The sequence below is a fragment of the Orcinus orca genome, chromosome 19 (genome assembly GCF_937001465.1).
Source record: "Orcinus orca chromosome 19, mOrcOrc1.1, whole genome shotgun sequence".
NCBI lineage: Eukaryota > Metazoa > Chordata > Mammalia > Artiodactyla > Delphinidae > Orcinus > Orcinus orca.
Genome location: NC_064577.1, coordinates 39,569,130 through 39,587,796, shown reverse-complemented (window position 1 = coordinate 39,587,796; position 18,667 = coordinate 39,569,130). Strand labels below are relative to the sequence as shown.

General features: G+C 58.2%; 1 protein-coding gene and 1 long non-coding RNA gene across 9 annotated transcripts in view; one reads left to right on the top strand and one right to left on the bottom strand.

Moving 5' to 3' along the window:
• HDAC5 (histone deacetylase 5) overlaps positions 1–15,874 on the bottom strand; it is a 34,818-nt gene extending 18,944 nt beyond the window's left edge. For 2 of the 8 annotated variants that reach the window (XM_033416876.2, XM_033416878.2), the window contains exon 1: positions 3,181–3,713. In XM_033416876.2, coding sequence (XP_033272767.2) covers positions 3,181–3,331 — 151 coding nt within the window. In that variant the 5' untranslated portion in view covers positions 3,332–3,713. Of the gene's footprint in view, positions 1–3,180; positions 3,714–10,107; positions 10,319–15,696 lie in introns of those variants that run through there. The other 6 variants (XM_033416881.2, XM_033416882.2, XM_004286002.2 and 3 more) reach the window with 6 other exon arrangements.
• On the top strand, positions 7,203–8,156 carry LOC117198854 (uncharacterized). Its single transcript, XR_004480105.2, has 3 exons — positions 7,203–7,364; positions 7,527–7,605; positions 7,696–8,156. It is a non-coding gene; the product is annotated as an uncharacterized LOC117198854 (long non-coding RNA).
• Positions 15,875–18,667: the final 2,793 nt, after the last annotated feature.

The following is an 18,667-nucleotide window of genomic DNA, read 5'->3' as shown; positions in this document are numbered from 1 at the left end:
GTACAGGGAAGCTCTTGTATGGCTTAGACGTCGCCCTACACAAAGCCCTGAGTCGGAAGCCCAGCCGTCATTTACTCTGGGACCTTGCGCAAGTTCCTTAACTTCTCAGATCCTCCTCAATTGTAAAACATAGCTATTAATACCTTTCCGAGGGAGATAAGGTAAGAAAAGCACCCTAATACCCATCATTTAGTAGATTATAATATTAATTCCCCTCCCACCCCAGTCTCGCACTTCCGACCTACCCACACCCCTATGCCTACACACCCACCTACCTAGCCAAGCTTGGAATGGTATGAAGAACGTGAATAAGAATATCCAGGGGGAAACCTCAATACCAAAACCAAACCCCAAGGCACTTCCATAGCATCCCTTCCTGGCATAAGCGGGATTCACACCCTCCCTCACTGGGGAAAGAAGACTCCTCCTCCACGCCTGCTTTTAACATCCTACACGTTGCCCAAGCAGCAGCGCGCTGCCCAGTCCAGGCCAGAAGGAAATCCAAGGCCCAACAGAAGGGAGGCAGGGGATCCCCCAGCACTGCATCCCTGGGAAACCCTCACCAGAGTTCAAGCTCCTGGGCTCCCCGAGCTGGGACCGAGCCTGTACGAGAGGGGTGTCCACTGTGTGCTGGGCTGTTGCGGGAGGAGCCAGGCAGAGACCCCATCTATCAAGGAAGACCTGACGGCACTAGCAGAAGCTGTGTTTTGTCCCCGTCCTCAAGCAGGAACAGAGGAGAGCACCCCACATCCTTCGTGGGCTCGCCTGCCAAGACTCTGGCTCACCCACCAGGGCAACTTACCATATCTGTCTATTCACCTAGAGGGCCAAGCCCCAGAATAGAGCCCAGGAATCCTGCTGTGAACCCTGGATGCCAGTCCCCTCAAGCAACATTCATTCATCCATGTGCCAGGCACTGTGCTAAGTGCGCACAAGACAGTCCAGAGAGCCAAGGATGCCCCTAAAATAGGGCTCCAAAGACTTACTGCTGGAGCGGGCAGCGAGTTCAGGGCAGACACCCACCGTGCAAAGCCCCTTTTCCACAAACCCTCCGGCTGGGGAGGCCTGGCAACACACACGGCCCAAGAAGCGTCCCTGGACACCTGCTTTTTTAGCCACAGGCTTTTGCATCCTGTCTGGAGACTGATCAAGAGATGGAGAGAGGAGGTGGCGGGGGAGGGTTGGGGGGGAACACCAGGCTGCCTGGCCCTCATGGCCGTGTTTATCCGGGGTGGATTTTTTTTTAACCCAAAGGTTAAAGCGTTTCTATTTGAAACATCTATTTACATTCCAGAGTCCAAAAAAAAAAAACAAGGCAGCCGAGCTCCAGGCCTATATCTGTCCCCAGCCGCGTCACAGACACAGCATCAGAGCTGCGCAGGGGGAACATTCTTAGCCCTCTCCCCGAGCCGCTGAGGTGACTCACGCCTCCCTCCTGCCAGCATGGACCACGCCACCGCTCAGAAGGCTAGGCAGTGTGCATGTGTCGGGGTGGGGGGTGGGGGGAGGGACTGGCTGGGGGGGTCTATGCAGGGACAGGGAGCCTTAGGGAAGTGATGGGATCAGCAGGGTTCCAGCCCGCAAGGACTCTGGGGCCCAACTAGAAAGAGGATGAGAGAACGTGCTGAGGAGGAAACTTCAGGCCAAGCGCCAACTGCTTCTGGGAGGCAAGGGGCAGCGGGGACAGGATGGGTGGGCTGCTATGGCATCTGCCGAATGGGGCAGAACCACCCCCCAGGCAGATGCTCTGCACAGTCAGCCCTTTGCTTGGCAAGGGACCACCTTGACTCCCAGAGGCTTCAGGATAGGAGCGAGCAGGCAGGTCTTTAGCTAGAGCTGTGAGCTCCACTAGACCAGGGCTAGAACGGCCCTCTGCGTTTACACCCCTCCCAGGGGACCGTGCAGAGACTCTGCACGGCTGGCCCCAAGGTTCCACCCCCCCCCATCCCAGGGGCCTGCACGGGCACTCTCAGGGCTGGTCCCCAGGGTTATGCAGCGACCTTAGGAGACTACATGGGCATCCCTGCTCAGGCAGACGGTAGGCTTGGTTTGAAGGCTTTTCCAAATGTTCCCCAAACCTCCATCCTCTCACACATCCCAGTCCAGCTGCAACCTTATCCCTGGACAGCTTAGAGTCAAATCACTGGCACTTACACAGGCACACGGCTCCCACCTTCCAGTTCAAAGCCTGGGACCCACACCCACATATCCAGAGGCAAAGACTCCCCGTACATACATACACAGACGCCCACACCCAAGTGCCAAGCCACTGCCAGGAGGGGCCAAGCGGGCATGGGTCCAGCAGGCCCCTCCCTAGAGGAAGCATCTTGTGGTGCCGGCCTGGTGGGGAGGCTGTGCCAGGAAGGCCTGATGCTGCCAACAGGTTCCTGGGAGGGAGGGAAGGAGTGGCCCGGCTCTGGGGGACGCCACCCCCAGCCAAGAGCCAAAAAGGTCCCCGCTGAGAAGGTGGGAGGGCTAGGGAGTCCTCAAGCCCTGTGAGCCTGAGTAACATTCCTTCATCCTCATGGGCTGAGAATAAACCAAAGCTTGGGGGGAGGAGAGGTATGGGGGAGCCAGAAGCCAAGGCAGCCAAGACCCCCAACATCCCAGCTGCCGGCCTCTGCCTACCTCCACCACAACTGCATCAAGCCTCCTCCCCAGGTGTGTGATTCCCAGGGCACTCCTGACCGGGCACTGGCAGAAATCACTGCACTGGACCCTCTGACCCTAAGAACCCAGCCAGAGGAGTGGGGGTAGCCTTTATTCTTATGGACACCCGGGCCGTGGGTTCCTCCCTTGTCCAGACCCGGGGAGCAGACAGCCTGGAGGCAGGTCACTGACCCACTTCCTCCCCTCTGACCATGGTGCCAACTAGGCCAGGATCCTCTAGTAATCCACAGCCCCCAGCAGCTGATGTCGACCCTGCCTAAGGCCAAAGGGACTGAAGAGATGCAGCAGAGTGCCGCTGGAGGGCATGGTGGGAGGGCAGGTTTTGGCCCAGGGAGAGCAGGGAAGCCCATCTCGGTAAGCACACCTCCCCTGACTGCACATATCCTCAACAAAGACCTCCAGGAAGATCCAAGCAGGACCCCATCTGGGTGAGACTTGGAGCCAGACGCTCAGCCCCAGAGACAAGGATGCCCAATGGCAGAGGGCAGGCGGGGACACCGAGGCACTTACCTGCCACAGGGAGGCCATGTAGAGGGGTCCGAGGCAGGATTTCCAAGGATGGTTCCCGGCCTGGCATCCCATCTGCTGAGAAACAGGATTCCGTCTCATAGATGGTCTGCAGCATCTCCACAAGCCCCTGAGCCTTGGGCACCAGCAGCATGCCCAGCAGGGGGCCGCCTGAGGCGGGAGTCGGCCAAAGGGAAGGTGGCTGGGCGGGGCCCTCGCTGCTCAGGGGCTCCCTCAGGCCACTGCTGCTGGGACCCGTGCTGCGGGGAGGTGCCTCATCCGGCCTGGGCACTGCAGGCGGCAGGAGGAGCCAGGAGCCCCGGAGCCACAGGCCCAGCTCCCTGCTAGAGGGGCATCCAACCACTGGCCCTTCCAGAGCTCCCAGAAGCGGGTATGGCTGAGCACTCAGGGGACAGGAAGGGGAGCTGAGCAGGCAGGCGGGCTCTCTGCGTTCCCTCCCAGCCCTGGGTGACAGCTCTGGGCCCGGCTCCCTGCTCCTCCTTCCCGAATGAGCCGCCGGCAGCTGGCAGGAGACTGAAATAGCAGTTGGGGGAGGGCCCTGTCTATAAATAGATGGAGCATGCTCAGGGAGCCGCCGGCCGGCTGCCAGGAGCCCGGGCCTGGCGGAGGCCCCGAGTGGGGGAGGGGGAGGCGCGTTCCACCCCAGGAGGAAGCGCCAGGCAGGGGGATGGGGACAGGGGAGGGCCTGCATTCAGGGCCAACGCCACAGAGCCGGGTGGCCAGAGCCTGCGCTGGGGAAGGGCACACGCTGGAATACCCACGCATCTGGGAGCAGCTCTGGTGCTGCTCTTGGCAGGCGAGGGGCTAGAGACCAAAAAGCCAGATTTCCTCCTCTATCTGCCCTCTCGCCATCCAGAGCAAGTAAAGGAGCTGGAAGGGTCTGGGAGAGGGTGGCAGACAGGGCCACCTGGCCTAAACTTGCATCTTCCCTGGAGTCCCTCTAACAGCCGACGGATGGGAGTTGATTTAATCTCTGCCCTCTTTCCGAGTTGGGGGGTGGCTCCCCCACCCCCTAGACCAGCAGGGAGACCCCCGAGCGGCAGCTAAAGGGCAGCTCCCTCCTACTCATTAGGGGTGTCACCTCCAGAGGCTGCTCGGCTTCCTTCCAGGGGGCAGGGAGACTCTTCCTGGACGGGCCTCACCCCACCCAGGGAAGGGCACCTGGGAGCACCTGCCCGTTCTCAGAGCACAGGTAGCTCTTCCTGTGGCAGTGTGCCAGGTGTAATGCTAAGAGCAGCACATACATCACCTCGTTTATTCTGCACGATGACCTCAGAAGAGAGGTGCAGACGGGGAAACCGAGGCACAGAGAGATGAAGTCGCTCACCCTAGGTCATACAGCTGTTTCAGTGGTAGGTCTGGGATGTCTGAAGTTCAAGTCTGAGCTCTAACCACCACAGCCCACTGCCTCCTGCACAGGGAGCACACGAAGCTGCCCCAGGGTTTCCATTAACAGGTATAATGACCCCCAGTTCCCAGGCAGGAAGAGACTTGAGGCTGGAGCCCCTTCAGGAAGAGTCAAGGGGCTGCCAGCATCCAGCCCTTCCCCACCAGCCACCAGCCCCAGGCCTGGCAGAGCAGCCCCGGCTCCTGGGGCCCTGCTGGCACCTAAGGCTAGAGCGCCATGAGGACTGGTGACACCCGCCTACCCAGCCCACTGCTGGCCCATCCCTCCTCCTGAGGTTGTGCCTCCCACTTGGCCCCCTGACCTCACTGGAGCCTTTTAATAGCCTGGTTATTCCTGGGTCTGTGTCCCCCTCCCCCTTCCTGACGTCACAGTGGCTATTTTGGAGCCCCCTCCTGGCCCCCTTTGCCCCCAACTCTAGGCATGGAGCCAGGGACACCTGTCCTCTCCCTGGACTGGATGACCTCACCCTCCTGTCGGGAGCCCAGGAGGAGCTGGCCAACCAAGGTCACAGTAGCTGTGGCTCCTGCCAGCTGGGGATGGCAAAGGGGCCTCCTGCCCTCAGGTGGGGGGATCACGTGGATGGGTAAGGGGCAGAGGTGGGCTTTCCCAGGCCCTAGACTGGCTGGCAAGATGTATGTTGAGGGAGTTGGAGGTCAACAGGAACGAAACAAAGCTCTGGAGCCTCAGCTTCTCAGCCAGGGCAGACTCCAGAAAACTGGTGATGGAGCAATGCTCCCCACAGGGCTCTGGAGTCGGTGGACATTTCAGGGTAGGTCTGGGGACTTTGCTCAGCACCCCTTGCCCCAATCTCATCCTAGCCAACCAGGCTCTCTCAAGAGCAAGGGAAGGGAAGGTCAAGGTCTCCTTAACAGGTGACAGGCAGCAGACTCAAGGGAACCCAGAAAGCTGGGGGCAGCAGCCCCTCCCAGCCAGGACTCCACCCACCCACGCTGAAAGCAACCAGAAGGGCTGGCTAGCCCTGTCCTGACTCTCTCTGCCTGCCCCAGGCACAGGAGAGTATGGTAGGGCAGCCCTGTTCTGGAAGAGAGGAAATCATCAGTTACAGTGACTCAAAAGCAGGGGCGCCAGAACGTGGAGCAGTCAGAAACCTAAGCAAACACAACTCCCTGTTTAGGAAAGCTGGGAGCACCCAGGAGACTGGGCGCCCAGAGGTGGCCAGAGCTGGGGACTCGGGGCAGTTCCCAGCACTACTATGACTTCCAGTAACAGCTTGAAGTGGGAAGTGAAGTGTCAGACACAGCCAGACAATCCTCAGTGTAGTTCCCAGAATCCTCCAGGGGAAGAAGACAGGAGGCCTGGGATGGGGACAAGTGTCTTTTTTTTTCTTCGGAGATTCAAGTCATGCAACAAAGTCTTCCTGATGTCTAACCGCAATCCTTCTCGCTTCACAGCCCCTCTCCTTGTGGTTCACGTCTCTTCTCCACCCCCACGCATCTAGCTCTCCCGTGTGTCATCCCACAAACCTTACAGAGCACCCACAAAGCGCGGGTTACAGGAGCCTCGTTAGGAACAGGCACCGACCCCTCCCTGGTGCCGCAATGACCTTGCTCACTCTGCTCCCTCCCCTGAAGGCTGGGCTCAGGCCTCCTAACCCTCTAAACCTGGAGGAGGAGAACCTAATGTGGCTCCTTGAGCTCTCGAAGGCTCCCACTTCCTGGGCTCAAGAGGCTGGAGTGGGGGCCTGACCGAAAAGAAAAAAGCAAAGTCTGCTCTGTGCACAGTAGAAAAGCCAAGGGCTGGCCGGGGAGCACCCCAGATGGAGTGTGGGGTGCCAGCTGCCCTGGGGTCCTGGAGATACAGGGCCTGCCTGCCCTCCGGATCTCTCCTGCCCTTGCAGCCCAGTCATGCTGGAGCCCGTCAGCATCGCCCAGGAGCTGCCATGCGCCAGGTCCCATGCTAGGTGCTGGCTGAACCCTCTCATTTGAGACCAAGTCTGGGAAAAATGTGAACACCTACTTTGGCATCTTGCACATCCCCTCAGGGTTGACCCTGCCTCCTCCGGACGTCCCGTGCTAAGCCTTCAATCCCTCTGGAATGATGGGACAGGGGAGGGGAGAGTGGGGCAGATCCTGATCTACAGTGAGCACAGAGGTGTGCCAGGGGGGCATCTAAGTGGAGAAGGGACACCAGAGTCCACTTCCCAGACCCCCCGCCCCACGCCGACTCTGACCCACTTTCTCCGCCTTCCCTGGGGGCTCAGAGGCAGAGCCCAAGGCTGGGAGGCGGGACGCCGAGGTTCCTGGCTCCACCCCACGCCTATGCCCCAGTTTCTCTGGTCACCCAGAAAGGAGGGGGCAGCCAGGAAAGGGAAGGAGAGAAAGTGTGCAGCGAGCTGGGAGGTGCTGGGCCAGCAGGTGTTGTCATGAAGCTTCTCTCCCTCCCAAGCTGGGGCTAAGGAACCTGGCCACCTTCTCTCCTGGGGCCCTGTCGCCCCACAGACTGGCTCGAGCCTCACCCTTGCCCTCTCCTCTGGGCAACAGCATGGAGGACAGGGCGGGCACCAGAGTGGGCCCAGGCTGGCCAGGGGCACAGTCTGTCAGTCCTTCAGTCCCACTAAGGGGAGCAGAAATGAAAATAAAGCCTCGCTCCTCAAGTCCCCCGTTGCCTGAAGAGAAGCCAGCCCCCGGGCAGTGGCCTCCTCAGGGAAGCGGGCAGCCCATCAGCGGCTCTGCCTGTACTCCCGAGACTGCAGGAGAGGCAAATCAGGTCAAACGCTGGCCCTCGGCCCGGCCCAGAGGTAACTGGATCAGCTCCCACTCCCTGGGGAGGACGGGCGAGCCCCAGAAGTAAACCTCTCCAAATCTCTACCTGCCACCCCTCACCCGGAATGTGCTCTCTTACTAACTTGTTTGCTATGAAGGCCGGGATGGACCATCTTCTATTTTTCTTTTCCAAACAGGGAAGTTCCTGCACTGAGAGAAATGGAGGGAAACTGCCCCTCACCCAGGCCTGCCGTTCTGCGCCCTAAGGAGAGAGAAGTGAGTCTCGGGACGGGGTGGGAGGTGCTCAGGGGCCGGGGCACCCAGGCCCCGGGTACTAACCGTTCTCATCCCCACCTCTATCCCCAGCCCCACAGCCTCATGCTCTTCCTGGGGCGCCCTGTGAGGTGTCTACCCGGGATGTGGACATCCAGCTACAATTCGTGGTTTCATTTGACTTCCGTGGAGTCCAAGCATGTGGTTTCCAGGCTTCTGCCAGGCGCCGGACACCCGCAGCCCCAGCCCAGATGCCACCCTGAGCTCTGGGAATGGCAGATGCTGGGCCCCTCGAAGGGGGAGGCTGTGTGGAGGCTGGCCCTCTCCCTGGGCCAGAGCAGCTGGAACTCCACAAGCGGGAGAGCCAGGCCCGGAGCCCCAGGAAAACTCGGTGGGAAAGACTTCAGGGCGCTGCCCTGAACAATGACGACGATCCCAGCTCTGAGGTCTGGCCACAGTCCTAAAACCAGCTTCCCAATCTCTGGCCCCCTCTCTTTCTCCCTCCTTCCTGAACACGAGAAGACGGCATCTCCCCCTGCTGGGGGGAGCGGGAAAGCCAGCCAGGAGGCACGGCCAATTCCACAGGCCCCACTCTGGAGGCCCCTCCTGGCCCCGCTCAGCGCAGATGGATACCTCCAGCCCCTGCCAGCCCTGGCACCAGTGGCTACAAGGGGGGACTCGGACCACCTGCATGTGGAAAGGCAACCCACTGACCTGATCTATCTGAGGCTGATTACCTCAGCCTTTCACTGTAAGGGAAGAAAATCCCAAAGCTGGAAGACGTCCTCCCCACGCCACCAACGGATGCCTCTGGGAGGCTCCTGTTCCCTTGGCCAAGGGTTAGACCCCAGGCCCGGTGTGACTGGAAGTGGCTCCTGGACAGGTCAGCATAGTAGCTCAGAGGAAGGGAGCGGTTGGCACCCCTGCCGGGCACAACTGACCCTGCAAGGGGCAGTGTCCAGCTGAGATGGCCGAGGGGTTGATGAGAACCCACCAGGCCTCTCCTTCCCTTCGCCAGCCCCACCTCAGAGGAGGAAGCAGGAAGTCAGGGCAGCCCCCCTCCAGCACCAGAGTCACACAGACCTCTCCACGTCTAACACCTGGCACAGCCCCTGCAGGGGGAATAGAGGCAGGCAGAGGCGGGAGGACCTGAGGGGGAGCCACAGACCCTGCAGGAGGGGGCCCATCGGCAAAGCTGACCTGGTAAGTCTCAGGAGCCCAGCCTCCTCCAGCTGGCTCTCTACTCTCTCTGTGCCCGGGGTATGTCATGCTGGAAAGGGAAAGGGGAGGGGGCACAGCCTTGACCAAAGCCAAGCAATCCCGCCAGCTTCGGCTTCCCTGAATCGAATCTGCTGGAAGCCCTGGGGCCGTGGTCAGGGCCACAGGTCGCCAGCAGGGGATCCTCACAACAGGAAGCATGAGATTCAGCACAGTGACAAGGACAGGGAACGAGAGGCGAAGGGGCCTGCATGCCTCCCTGCTGCTGCTTCAGTACCATCCTGCAAGTGGGTTTTGGTCTCTAGGCCCTAGTTTCCCTATCTCTAAAGAAGGAGAAATAGCTCCCACCCCTACAGAAAAAGATGTTAAGTGACCGGATGGCCTGTGGGGGGGGGGGGTTAAAGTTGAGCAAGATGGACTCTGATCCTTTAAGTCTGTGCAGAAGGAGACAGCCAAGGAGGGAAGGCAGTTATTACTCTGACCGCACTGACCCAAGACCCCCTTGTGACGCTCCTGAGGGTCCAGCTCAGGCCATTTGGACACATCCTCACGGGCACGAACCCAGACCCACCCGTACACAAAGCTGCCTGGAGTCCCACCCACAGACTATTTCTGGAAGCACCAGGCAGGCTCCCACGAGCAGAGGGGAATAAGAAACCTCAGAGACCCCGAATTAGGACTCTCCCATGTCCAGGGCATGTCTACCTGGACTCAAAGGAGAGAGCCGAGTCTCCTCCGCCAACACGTCACTGCACGCCCACCCCAATACCACATATCCCAACATAGGCTAAGGCTGAAGGCCCTGCAAAGCTCCAGTAAGAATAAAGTATGGAACACAGAGAAACAGTCCACCAGGAAGAGAGGACACCACCACAGAAAAGGAAGCTGGACGTTCAGCTATCATAGGGACCTTCTTCCAACATCATCCCCGCACCGCCTGCAGAGGTTCAGGGGCACACATTCCCCTCAGCCCTGCCTGTCTTGGTGAACAGGGCAGGGTGGCACGGAATTGAAGGCCCCCGAGTTCAGAGGGCAGGCCTGGGGACAGAGTTGAACCCATGCCCTCCCAGGGCCAGGCTGGACCGTCAACCCATCAGTCTCAGGTCTACCCCATGGTCAATCACTTTGGGTTTGCCTCTGTCCTTTTCTCACGATGCTTCTCCACTCCTGACCCCTTGTTCCCTTACGGCTCAGACCCTGAAGGGCAGCTGGCCTGGGCTGGATACCCATACAGCCCATTACATCCAAAGCCACCCCAGGTGCCTTCTCCAGCCTCCCAGCTCTTACCCGACTCGGTGGGAGAGTTCATGCCGGCTCTGGGCCCGCAGGAAGCTGGCGTTGGGGGCTGGGACGGGAGGGGGTGGAGCTGCGGTGATGTCAAGAGAGACAGACGATAACAGACAGACGGACGGGACAGGAGCCCGGGGCCGCTGTGCCTCTAACGCCCATCCGAGGCCATCCTTCGGGGCGAGGCAGTCAGGCACTCAGAACGGCATCCCTGGGGAGAGATGGAGCAGGGTTAGAGGTCCCCAACTCTGGAATCTGAGAGTCGAAGGAGACCTTGGAGCTTGTCAGTTACACCTAGGGAAGAGAGGGAGGGCCACGGGCCCAGGGGCACAGAACTGGACCAGACCCTGGTTTCTTCTCTTTCTAATTGGTGAGGACGTCAGCCCTCAAGGGAAGGGAAATGGCTACAGTAGCCACAACAAAATTCTTTTTTTAGGTGACAATGTCCACTGCCAGGTGGGGAGACCTCACAGACTCCCAAGGGTGCCTGACGTGGGAGATGGTGCTCACCAAAGGAGAAAGTGCAGGGAAAGTGCTTCTGAACTCTGTCCAGGGCAGCGGGGAGACGCAGGGCTGACCTGGAGCCCCTCGCAGAACTTAAGGGAGAGACTGGTATCCCAGCCCCAGCAGCCTGAGGTGGGACTCTCATCTTCTCCCTACTCCCTGATCCTTGTGCCACCCAACTCTGGAAACGTGATGTGCTTCTGTCTTGGTCTCCCCCATTCAACAACAGGTCAGAAAAAAGAGGGCAACAATTGCTTTTCCTCTACCCATTAACCATGCTGTTTCCAAGAATTTCGAAAGACAGAGACATTCATCCCACATCCGGTGCCCTCTGGACTGGGGGTCCAAGGCCCAAGCCCAGGGCCTTGTGTGTGTTGTATAGGTTGTGCCCTGTGCAACGAGGTCTGAAATCCAGCCTTTGCTCTGCCTGCCAAGCTACACAGGCTAAATCCACCCAGAATAAGGGACGCCGTTTTCCAGTTTGTACAAAGGCACCAAAAGGCCCAGCAGTACATCTGCTGAGGCCAATACAGTAAGAGAGGATGTCCCCGTATTGCAGGACCATGAGTTTGCCAACCTGTCCCCACCTCTCCAGCTCCCCACCTCGCTCCAGCCCCACAGCTAGTCCTCAAGCCTCAGACACTACACACGCACCCACCTGGGCCCATCCCTAAACAGTCCACGATCCACCCTAGACACGATCTCATTCGTTTTCTTCCAGATGAAGGCAGGCCCTCCAACACCCAGTGAAATCGAGGTAGCTGGAAGCGATCGATGAGGCTGAGATTTAAACCCTAACTCTGCTCCCCAAACTAGGAAGAGACACTCAGCTCCAGCCCAGGACAGCCCACCTCCTGGCAGGATAAATTCTCGGTAAGCTCTGCATTCTCAAGGATCGCCAGGCGTGGGGTCCATTTGGAGCCGAGGAGCGCAGGAGTCAGCCACGGCAGGGACACAGGAACATACACACAGACATGCACACACGTATGCCATGCACAGAGTAGGAAGACCTCAAGTCCTCCTAGGCCTGCTGCCCCCTAGGTTTGGACTCTGTAGCTGGAGAAAGGTGCACTCAGATGGGGAGGGGGTAGGAGGCAGAGAGAAGGGGCTGAACTGCTCCCAGCAGGTACAGGTGTGGGGCAAGGACAAAAGAGGCTGCGCAGGACCAGGGCCAAGCTCAGGAAGGCGGCAGGTGGGCTTGTTGGTGCCCTGGCAGGGCCCGCGTGGGCAGACAGCTCAGCCCATGCCCACCCCGGGGCTGGCGTCCAGCCCTGCTCACACCCTTTCCCATGGGCTGGGGAACACAGGTTCAGAAATTCCCACGATTCCCAGCAGCCCGAGTGCCCCAGCCCATCTCCTTAGTGAAAGGAACCTCAGCAACAGGGCACTCAGGAGGGGCAGAGCCTCCATGGTACACAATCTGCGTTAAGATCTGCCCTGAGCCCCCATCTTCCTCACCCCCTGGGGAGAAGAGGAAGGGGGGGGGGTCCTAGAACTCCCAAGGGGCTCAGGACTCTGTTAGGCTGCACTCCTGCCCACCCTGCAGGATGCAGCAGGACCCCGGACCCCCATCCACCTGTGGAGAGTGTCTGCCAACACCCCCATCAAGCCTCCCTGGGAAACAAAGCAGCATTCACGGTCTAATCAGGACAGACAGGACAGGTGGAGATTTTGGACTAAGGAGGGCCATGCAAAGGGAAAGGGCAGCTTTACGGTTAAAACCTGAGCTGTTGGGTGCCTCCTCGGCCAGAGAAACTCACTGCTGACCATTTGTTGTAGGAAGGTCTTGGTGGGCAGTCAGGGACCAAGGGCTGTGTGGCTCCTGGCACTTTGCTGCCAAACCAGTGAGCAGCCTGGCTTCCGTGACATCACAAGTAGGCAGACCCAGGGCCCTGGCCCCATCCCCTGAGAACTCTCTCTTCCAGTCAGACCTCTGTCCCACTCCAGGATCCAAACCCACTTCCCACCTCCAGCCAGGGCTGCATCTCACCCTACAAGCTCATGGCTAAGCCGGGGGAGGAAAGGCAAAAACCCTAGGGGAATAGCCCGCGCTCCATTCACGAGCAATAAAAGCTCTGGCAGAGGGTGGCAGAAGGGCAGACAAGTGAGGGACATGAGGAGGACGCAACGCCTCAAAGGCCAGAAGTTCACAGTGCTGCCCTGCAGGTACCTTGTCCCTCAAGGAAGCTGAACTCCAGCACCACCAGGTAGCCGCTCTGCCAACACACCAGCTCCAGCCCTGCTAGAGGCAGGCGCAAGTCCTGAGCACTGAGGCTGGGGACCTGTCCCCAGGTCAAGGCAGCCAGGTGAGCTGTCTGAACCAAATCCTGTGAGCCTGAGACTGCTCACGATATGAGATGTGCCCCAAAGACGTCATCAGAAAGCTACGAGCCCAGACATCCCATCCCAAGGCACAAAGGAACTCTCATCTTGACCCCTCCTGACCGTGGCCACGGCTGATCGCTTTCCCCAGCCTCCAAAAGCTTGCATCGCCGTGTGCCTTCCCCCAAGCTGGCCCACCAGAAGCCTGCAGACATCAGAGCCAGGAGGGATGGCTGACTTGGATGTCTAGGGCCCAAACTAACGGAGGGGGGAGGGCAACAGGGGAGGAAAAAAGGCACCAGGCTGACAAATTCATTTTTGCAATCGGCCCATCTCTGTTTGTCTGCTCAGACGCAGCTCCAGGCATCTGCACAAGCCAGATGGACGAGGCTGCTATTTCTAGAAAAAGAAAAAGGGTGGGGGGGGGGTGAGAGGGGAGGGAGGGGCAAGACGGAGGCAAAGGGCAGAAGACCGCGTCTGTTTGCCCTAAAACCTCACGCAGAACGGTACCCCCTCACCAGCACTACCAGACAGAGTCCCCATCCAAGAAACGGCTGGGGCCGAGGCTGGGGTGAGGTGGGGTGGGGGAGAAGAAAGGCAGAGAAAGTTTAATTAGCCAAAGTCGGCTACAATAGGCCCCCTCACGGGCTGCATCAGGTTTTCATTCATGAGCAAGCAACAGTGCTCCAAAAATGCCAAGAACCGCACCCCCTCGCCGTCTCTCCCCCACCCCCCACCAACAGAAGTGCGTCCTCCAGCAGGCTGGCTGAGCCTGATGCCGTGTTCCAGACATCCCTCCTCAAAGGGATGTGAGTAGGAAGAATTAATTATTAAAGAGCAGCTGGTACTTCGGCACCAACTGCACTCCCCCCAGCTCCTATAGCTGATGCCCCCTCCCCCCTGCAGAAACACAAACTCCCCGCCCCACACCACCACCCCCCAGCCCCAGCCCCCATTTCTAAACACACAGCTAAGATGCCACCCCTAGGGAAGGGAATGCAAACCTTTGTCTCTGCAGCTACTTAGAGTGGGTGGGGCATGTGATAGTGCTGCCCTCCCCCCCCCAGATTACTCCATCCAGCCACAGAGGAAGATATATTGGGAAGGGGAGGCTGGCACAGAGCTAACATGTCCTCCATCCTTGCCCCCAAGTAAACTGCACCTGGTATGTCTCTCTGGCCCCTGGCAGGCATACATTCCCGGCATACAGTGGAGACGCTAGGGGCCCACCCCTCTAACTCAGAGACGCCCACCCTGCCTTGTCTGGACATAGCCCAGATCCAAGTCCAAGGGGAGATAGAGCAAAGAGAGGATTCAAGAGACGGGGCAGGAGGCAAACTAAGGGCTCCCCAAGCTTTGTGTTTAAGAGGAAGAGGAAGGAAGGAAGACTGAAATGAAGAAGCAGGCAGCCCCCAACATGGCTCACCCACCATCCCCAGCCCAGCCCAGCCCAACCCAGCGCCTAAACAGCCAGCATAGGCTCAGGGCCCCTGTTGCCTGGAACTCGAACTGAGGACCCTCCCTGCCTACATCCTCTGAACCTGAGGAGGCCCAGGGCAGAACCCAGCTCCAGGCTCCAGTCCTGCAAAGCAGTCTGGTCATGGGTCCTTCTGGCTACGACTCCTGATCTCCCACCCCCTGCCTCCTTTTGTTCCTATGGTCTGCTCCATCCTTCCCTCCCAGTTGGACCCTGAACCCAGTCACCACCATCATCACCCCCAGTCGCCAAAGCTCATTCCAGGCCCCAGAAGCACAGTGGTCACTGTCAGAGCGGTGGGTCTCTTGAGCACCCCCAAGAGCAACTGCAGCTGCTACCCTTCCTCTTTAGGGACACACCTCATCTCAGAAGGCCAACGGGGGATATCAGGTGGTCACCTCCTCCCCCAAACGGGGTGCTCCCACCTTCCCCTCTTCTCTCCCCACAACCAGACTCCCAGATTAATTACTTATCACCCAGCCAATTCTCATCTTCCCCAGGGGCCCAGGGAAGGGTGGGGTGGGGAAGCAGCCTACCCAAGTTGAAAGGCACAGGCAGTGTCCCTCTCTCTGTGAGATACAGACCCAGGATGAAAAATGGGGGGCCTCCACCCCAGACAACAAGGGGGGCAGCTTTCATCTCCTAGCTCTCTCTCTCTGGCTCCAGGGTGTCAGACGGGAGAAGAGGGTGGGAACAAACGCAGTAACGCCTCACGGGGGAGGGGGTGAGAATAATGGGAGAGAGAAGTGAGGTGGGCCCGCAGGCCCCCTCCTCAAGCACGGATGTCAAGGACACAAAATCAAGGATGCGTTCTGAGGTATGGCTAGAAGCGCTGTGGGGTGGGCAGCGCCCCTCATCTCAGAGTACCAAGAAAGGGTGTCCAGCGAAGAGGGCTTTGCACAGAATCCGGGTGCAGGGCTCAAAACGCCCTGCAACGCACCACGCGCCTCCCGGGAGAGGGCAAATCAGACATCCCCGGCCGGTCTCCCGGCCATCTGGGGGTGTAGGTAGCGGGAAGACGGGCCCCTCCCTTACCTGCAGGGAAGGCGCCCCTGCCTGGGAGGGGCGGGGAGGGGCGCGCGCAGTAACCCAGAGGCCCGGCTACCGGCTGGCGATGCTCCCGGGGGGAGCCTACTGGCACCCGGGCGCCGGGAGGGAGGAAGGGGGGCGCGGAGCGCGACGCGCGCTCGGGGAGCCCGCGGGCAGCGACGGCGGGAGGAGGGGGCGCCGCGTCGAGTCCGGGGAGCCTGGGGGAGATGGGATCGGGGCTGGTGGGGCGCGCTCACCCCCTGCGGCTCGAGCTCCGGCTTCGCGGGCGGCGGCGGCAGCAGCGGCGGCGGCAGCAGCGGCAGCACCTCCTCGACGGCTCCTCCATCTTTGCGGCGGCTCCTCCGGCTCCGCTCGCCGCCGCCACCAACAACAACATTCGAGACGTCACTGCCGTCACGTGACTCGACCCGAAGCTAAAAATAGACCCAGACCACCCCCCCACACACACCCCCACCCCCAGCTTCAGCCACCAGCAACCCCTCCCCTCCTTCTTGGCCCTCCCCGCCGGGCGGGGCCAACAGCGCCACCGTGACAGCTTCTAAAAGGGCCAGTACCCAGCAAAGAGTTGGGCTGGGGAGGGGAAGGAAGGCAAGGGATCGGAGCCCTGGGAGTAGTGGTTGAAGGAGCCCTGGGAGTAGCGGTTGAAGGAGCGCTGCAGGCTTACGGGCCTGGCTGCTGGGGGCTCGGCGTTTGGGATGCACGATTTTCCTGCCTGAGCTTCCTCCACTTCCTTTTCAAACCGTGGATGGTGCAATCGTTGCCTGCCTAAGCGGCTCCCTAACACGCCCTCCCGCGGTGGGGGAGGGGAACTGGGGATGGATTCCTAGGGGCTGAGAGGGCCGTGGAGGCCCCAGCTAGGGGTCCAGGCTAGGGGTGGATGTCTGGGACAAGTCTCGAACCCGCCAGTTCCGACCGCACACGCTAAATGTGTGCCAAGCAAAAAAAAAGCAAAAAAAAAAGCAAAAAAAAAAAGAATGGGAAAGGCCAGGGTAGAGCTGTAATGTAGTAACAGTCCAAGGCCTTCAGAGGGAAGACTTCCGGTCCCTGGCTTCGGCTATCCTCTTCTACAGCTCCCCTTAGAACACAATACGAGTGTGTGTGATAGAACCTAGGTGGTTTGTCGTGACCCGGTCATTCCACTGACGAAAATGTATTCTAAGGACATAAATATTGTTGTGTTCAAAACTGAGTATAGAAGGAAAGAGATCGCTTCTAATGATGTGAAAAGTTGGAAGCAACCTAACTATCCATCGGTAGGGGATTGGCAATAAACCAAGGCACATCCATTCAGAGGAATACCATCCAGATCCAGACATTTAAGATGATACGTCCATAGTGACCTGAAAAGGTGCTCAAGGTATACGGTTCTCTTGAAAATCAGAAACCAAACAAGTACTACAGAATTGTTCCATTATTATAAACAACAAAAAACTAGATCCATATGTCTGAATATGTTTGTATATCAAAAAGCCTATAAGAATATATGCAAAATATTTACCTTTGCTTTCCTCTTTATCTTTTTCTGTATAGCTGAAATTTTGCAACTATCATGTGTTACTTATCTGATCGGAAAAAGTGAATATATAAATGTTTCTGTAATAAATTTATTTATCTATTTTTGGCTGCACTGGGTCTTCGGTGCTGTGTGCGGGCTTTCTCTGGTTGCGGTGAGTAGGGGCTACTCTTCGTTGTGGTGCGCGGGCTTCTCACTGCGGGCTTCTCACTGCGGTGGCTTCTCTTGTTGCGGAGCACGGGCTCTAGGCTTGCGGACTTCAGTAGCTGCAGCACACAGGCTCAGTAGTTGTGGCTCGCAGGCTCTAGAGTGCAGGCTCAGTAGTTGTGGTGCACGGGCTCAGCTGTTCCGCAGCATGTGGGATCTTCCCGGACCGGGGCACGAACCCGTGTCCCCTGCACTGGCAGGCGGATTCTTAACCACTGCACCATCAGGGAAGCCCAATGTTCTGTAATAAATGATAAAGGTTCTTGCTACAAAGTATCTCATGAATAGGTCCCACCTGTCTTCATCCCCACCCCTTTTCTGAAGCCAAATCATGCCTCACCTGAGATATTATAGCTGCCTCCCCAACCAGTCCACTCCCCACATCCATCCCAGCCTTCTCCCAAAGTCAGAATGACCTTTTTAGAACACAAATCTAATCAAGGGAGGGCTTAAAACTTTTCCAATTTTGTCACCGAAATCTGTATCTGTCCCAGAAGAGTGGTTTTCAAACTTTAGGGTACTCACAAATTACCTAAGGAACATGTTCAAAATGCTGATTCCGGAACCCCACTGACAGGTGGGGATGGGGATGGGCCTAGAATCTTCATTTTTAGTAAGTACCACAGGGAATTTTGCTGCAGCTGGTCATACTTCTCCTCATACTTGGATAAAAAACAGCCTAGAAGCTTCTACATGATCTGGTCCCACCTCACCTCACTTCCCTTAGCTCTCTATACTCCAGCCATTGTGGCTTTCTCTCATGTCCGTGAATAGTGTGTCCCTTGCTCCCCAGGACCTTTGCACAGGCTGTTTTTTCTTTCTGGAATGCTCCCTTCCCCTCTTCTCTTTGCCGAGCTAACTCTTACTCATCCATAGAGCTCAACTAAATATCACTTCTTAGGACTCTGCACTTTCACTGCCGAGGGCCTGGGTTCAATCCCTGGTCAGGGAACCAAGATCCCACAAGCTGCAAGGGCGTGATCCAAAAAAACATCACTTTCTATAAGAGGTCTTCCTTGGTCCTTTGATTAAATAAGATCCTCTTGTTACATGTGCTTTCCTTTTTAAAAAAATATTTATCTATTTATTTTTGGCTGCGTTGGGTCTTCATTGCTGCGTGGGCTTTCTCTAGCTGTGGAGGGCGGGGGCTATTCTTTGTCGTGGTGCGCGTGCTTCTCATTGAGGTGGCTTCTCTTGTTGTGGAGCACGGGCTCTAGGCACGCGGGCTTCAGTAGTTGTGGCACACGGGCTCAGTAGTTGTGGCTCACAGACTTAGTTGCTCCGCGGCATGTGGGATCTTCCCAGACCAGGGATCAAACCCGTGCCCCCTGCATTGGCAGGCGGATTCTTATCCACTGCGCCACCAGGGGAGCCCACATATGCTTTCACTGATGCTGATAACAATTTGTGACTATACATCTATTCATGGCATATGGCATCTCTTCCCCTAATGAGTGTTAAATGACTTAGCCAGGATAAGCACTTTT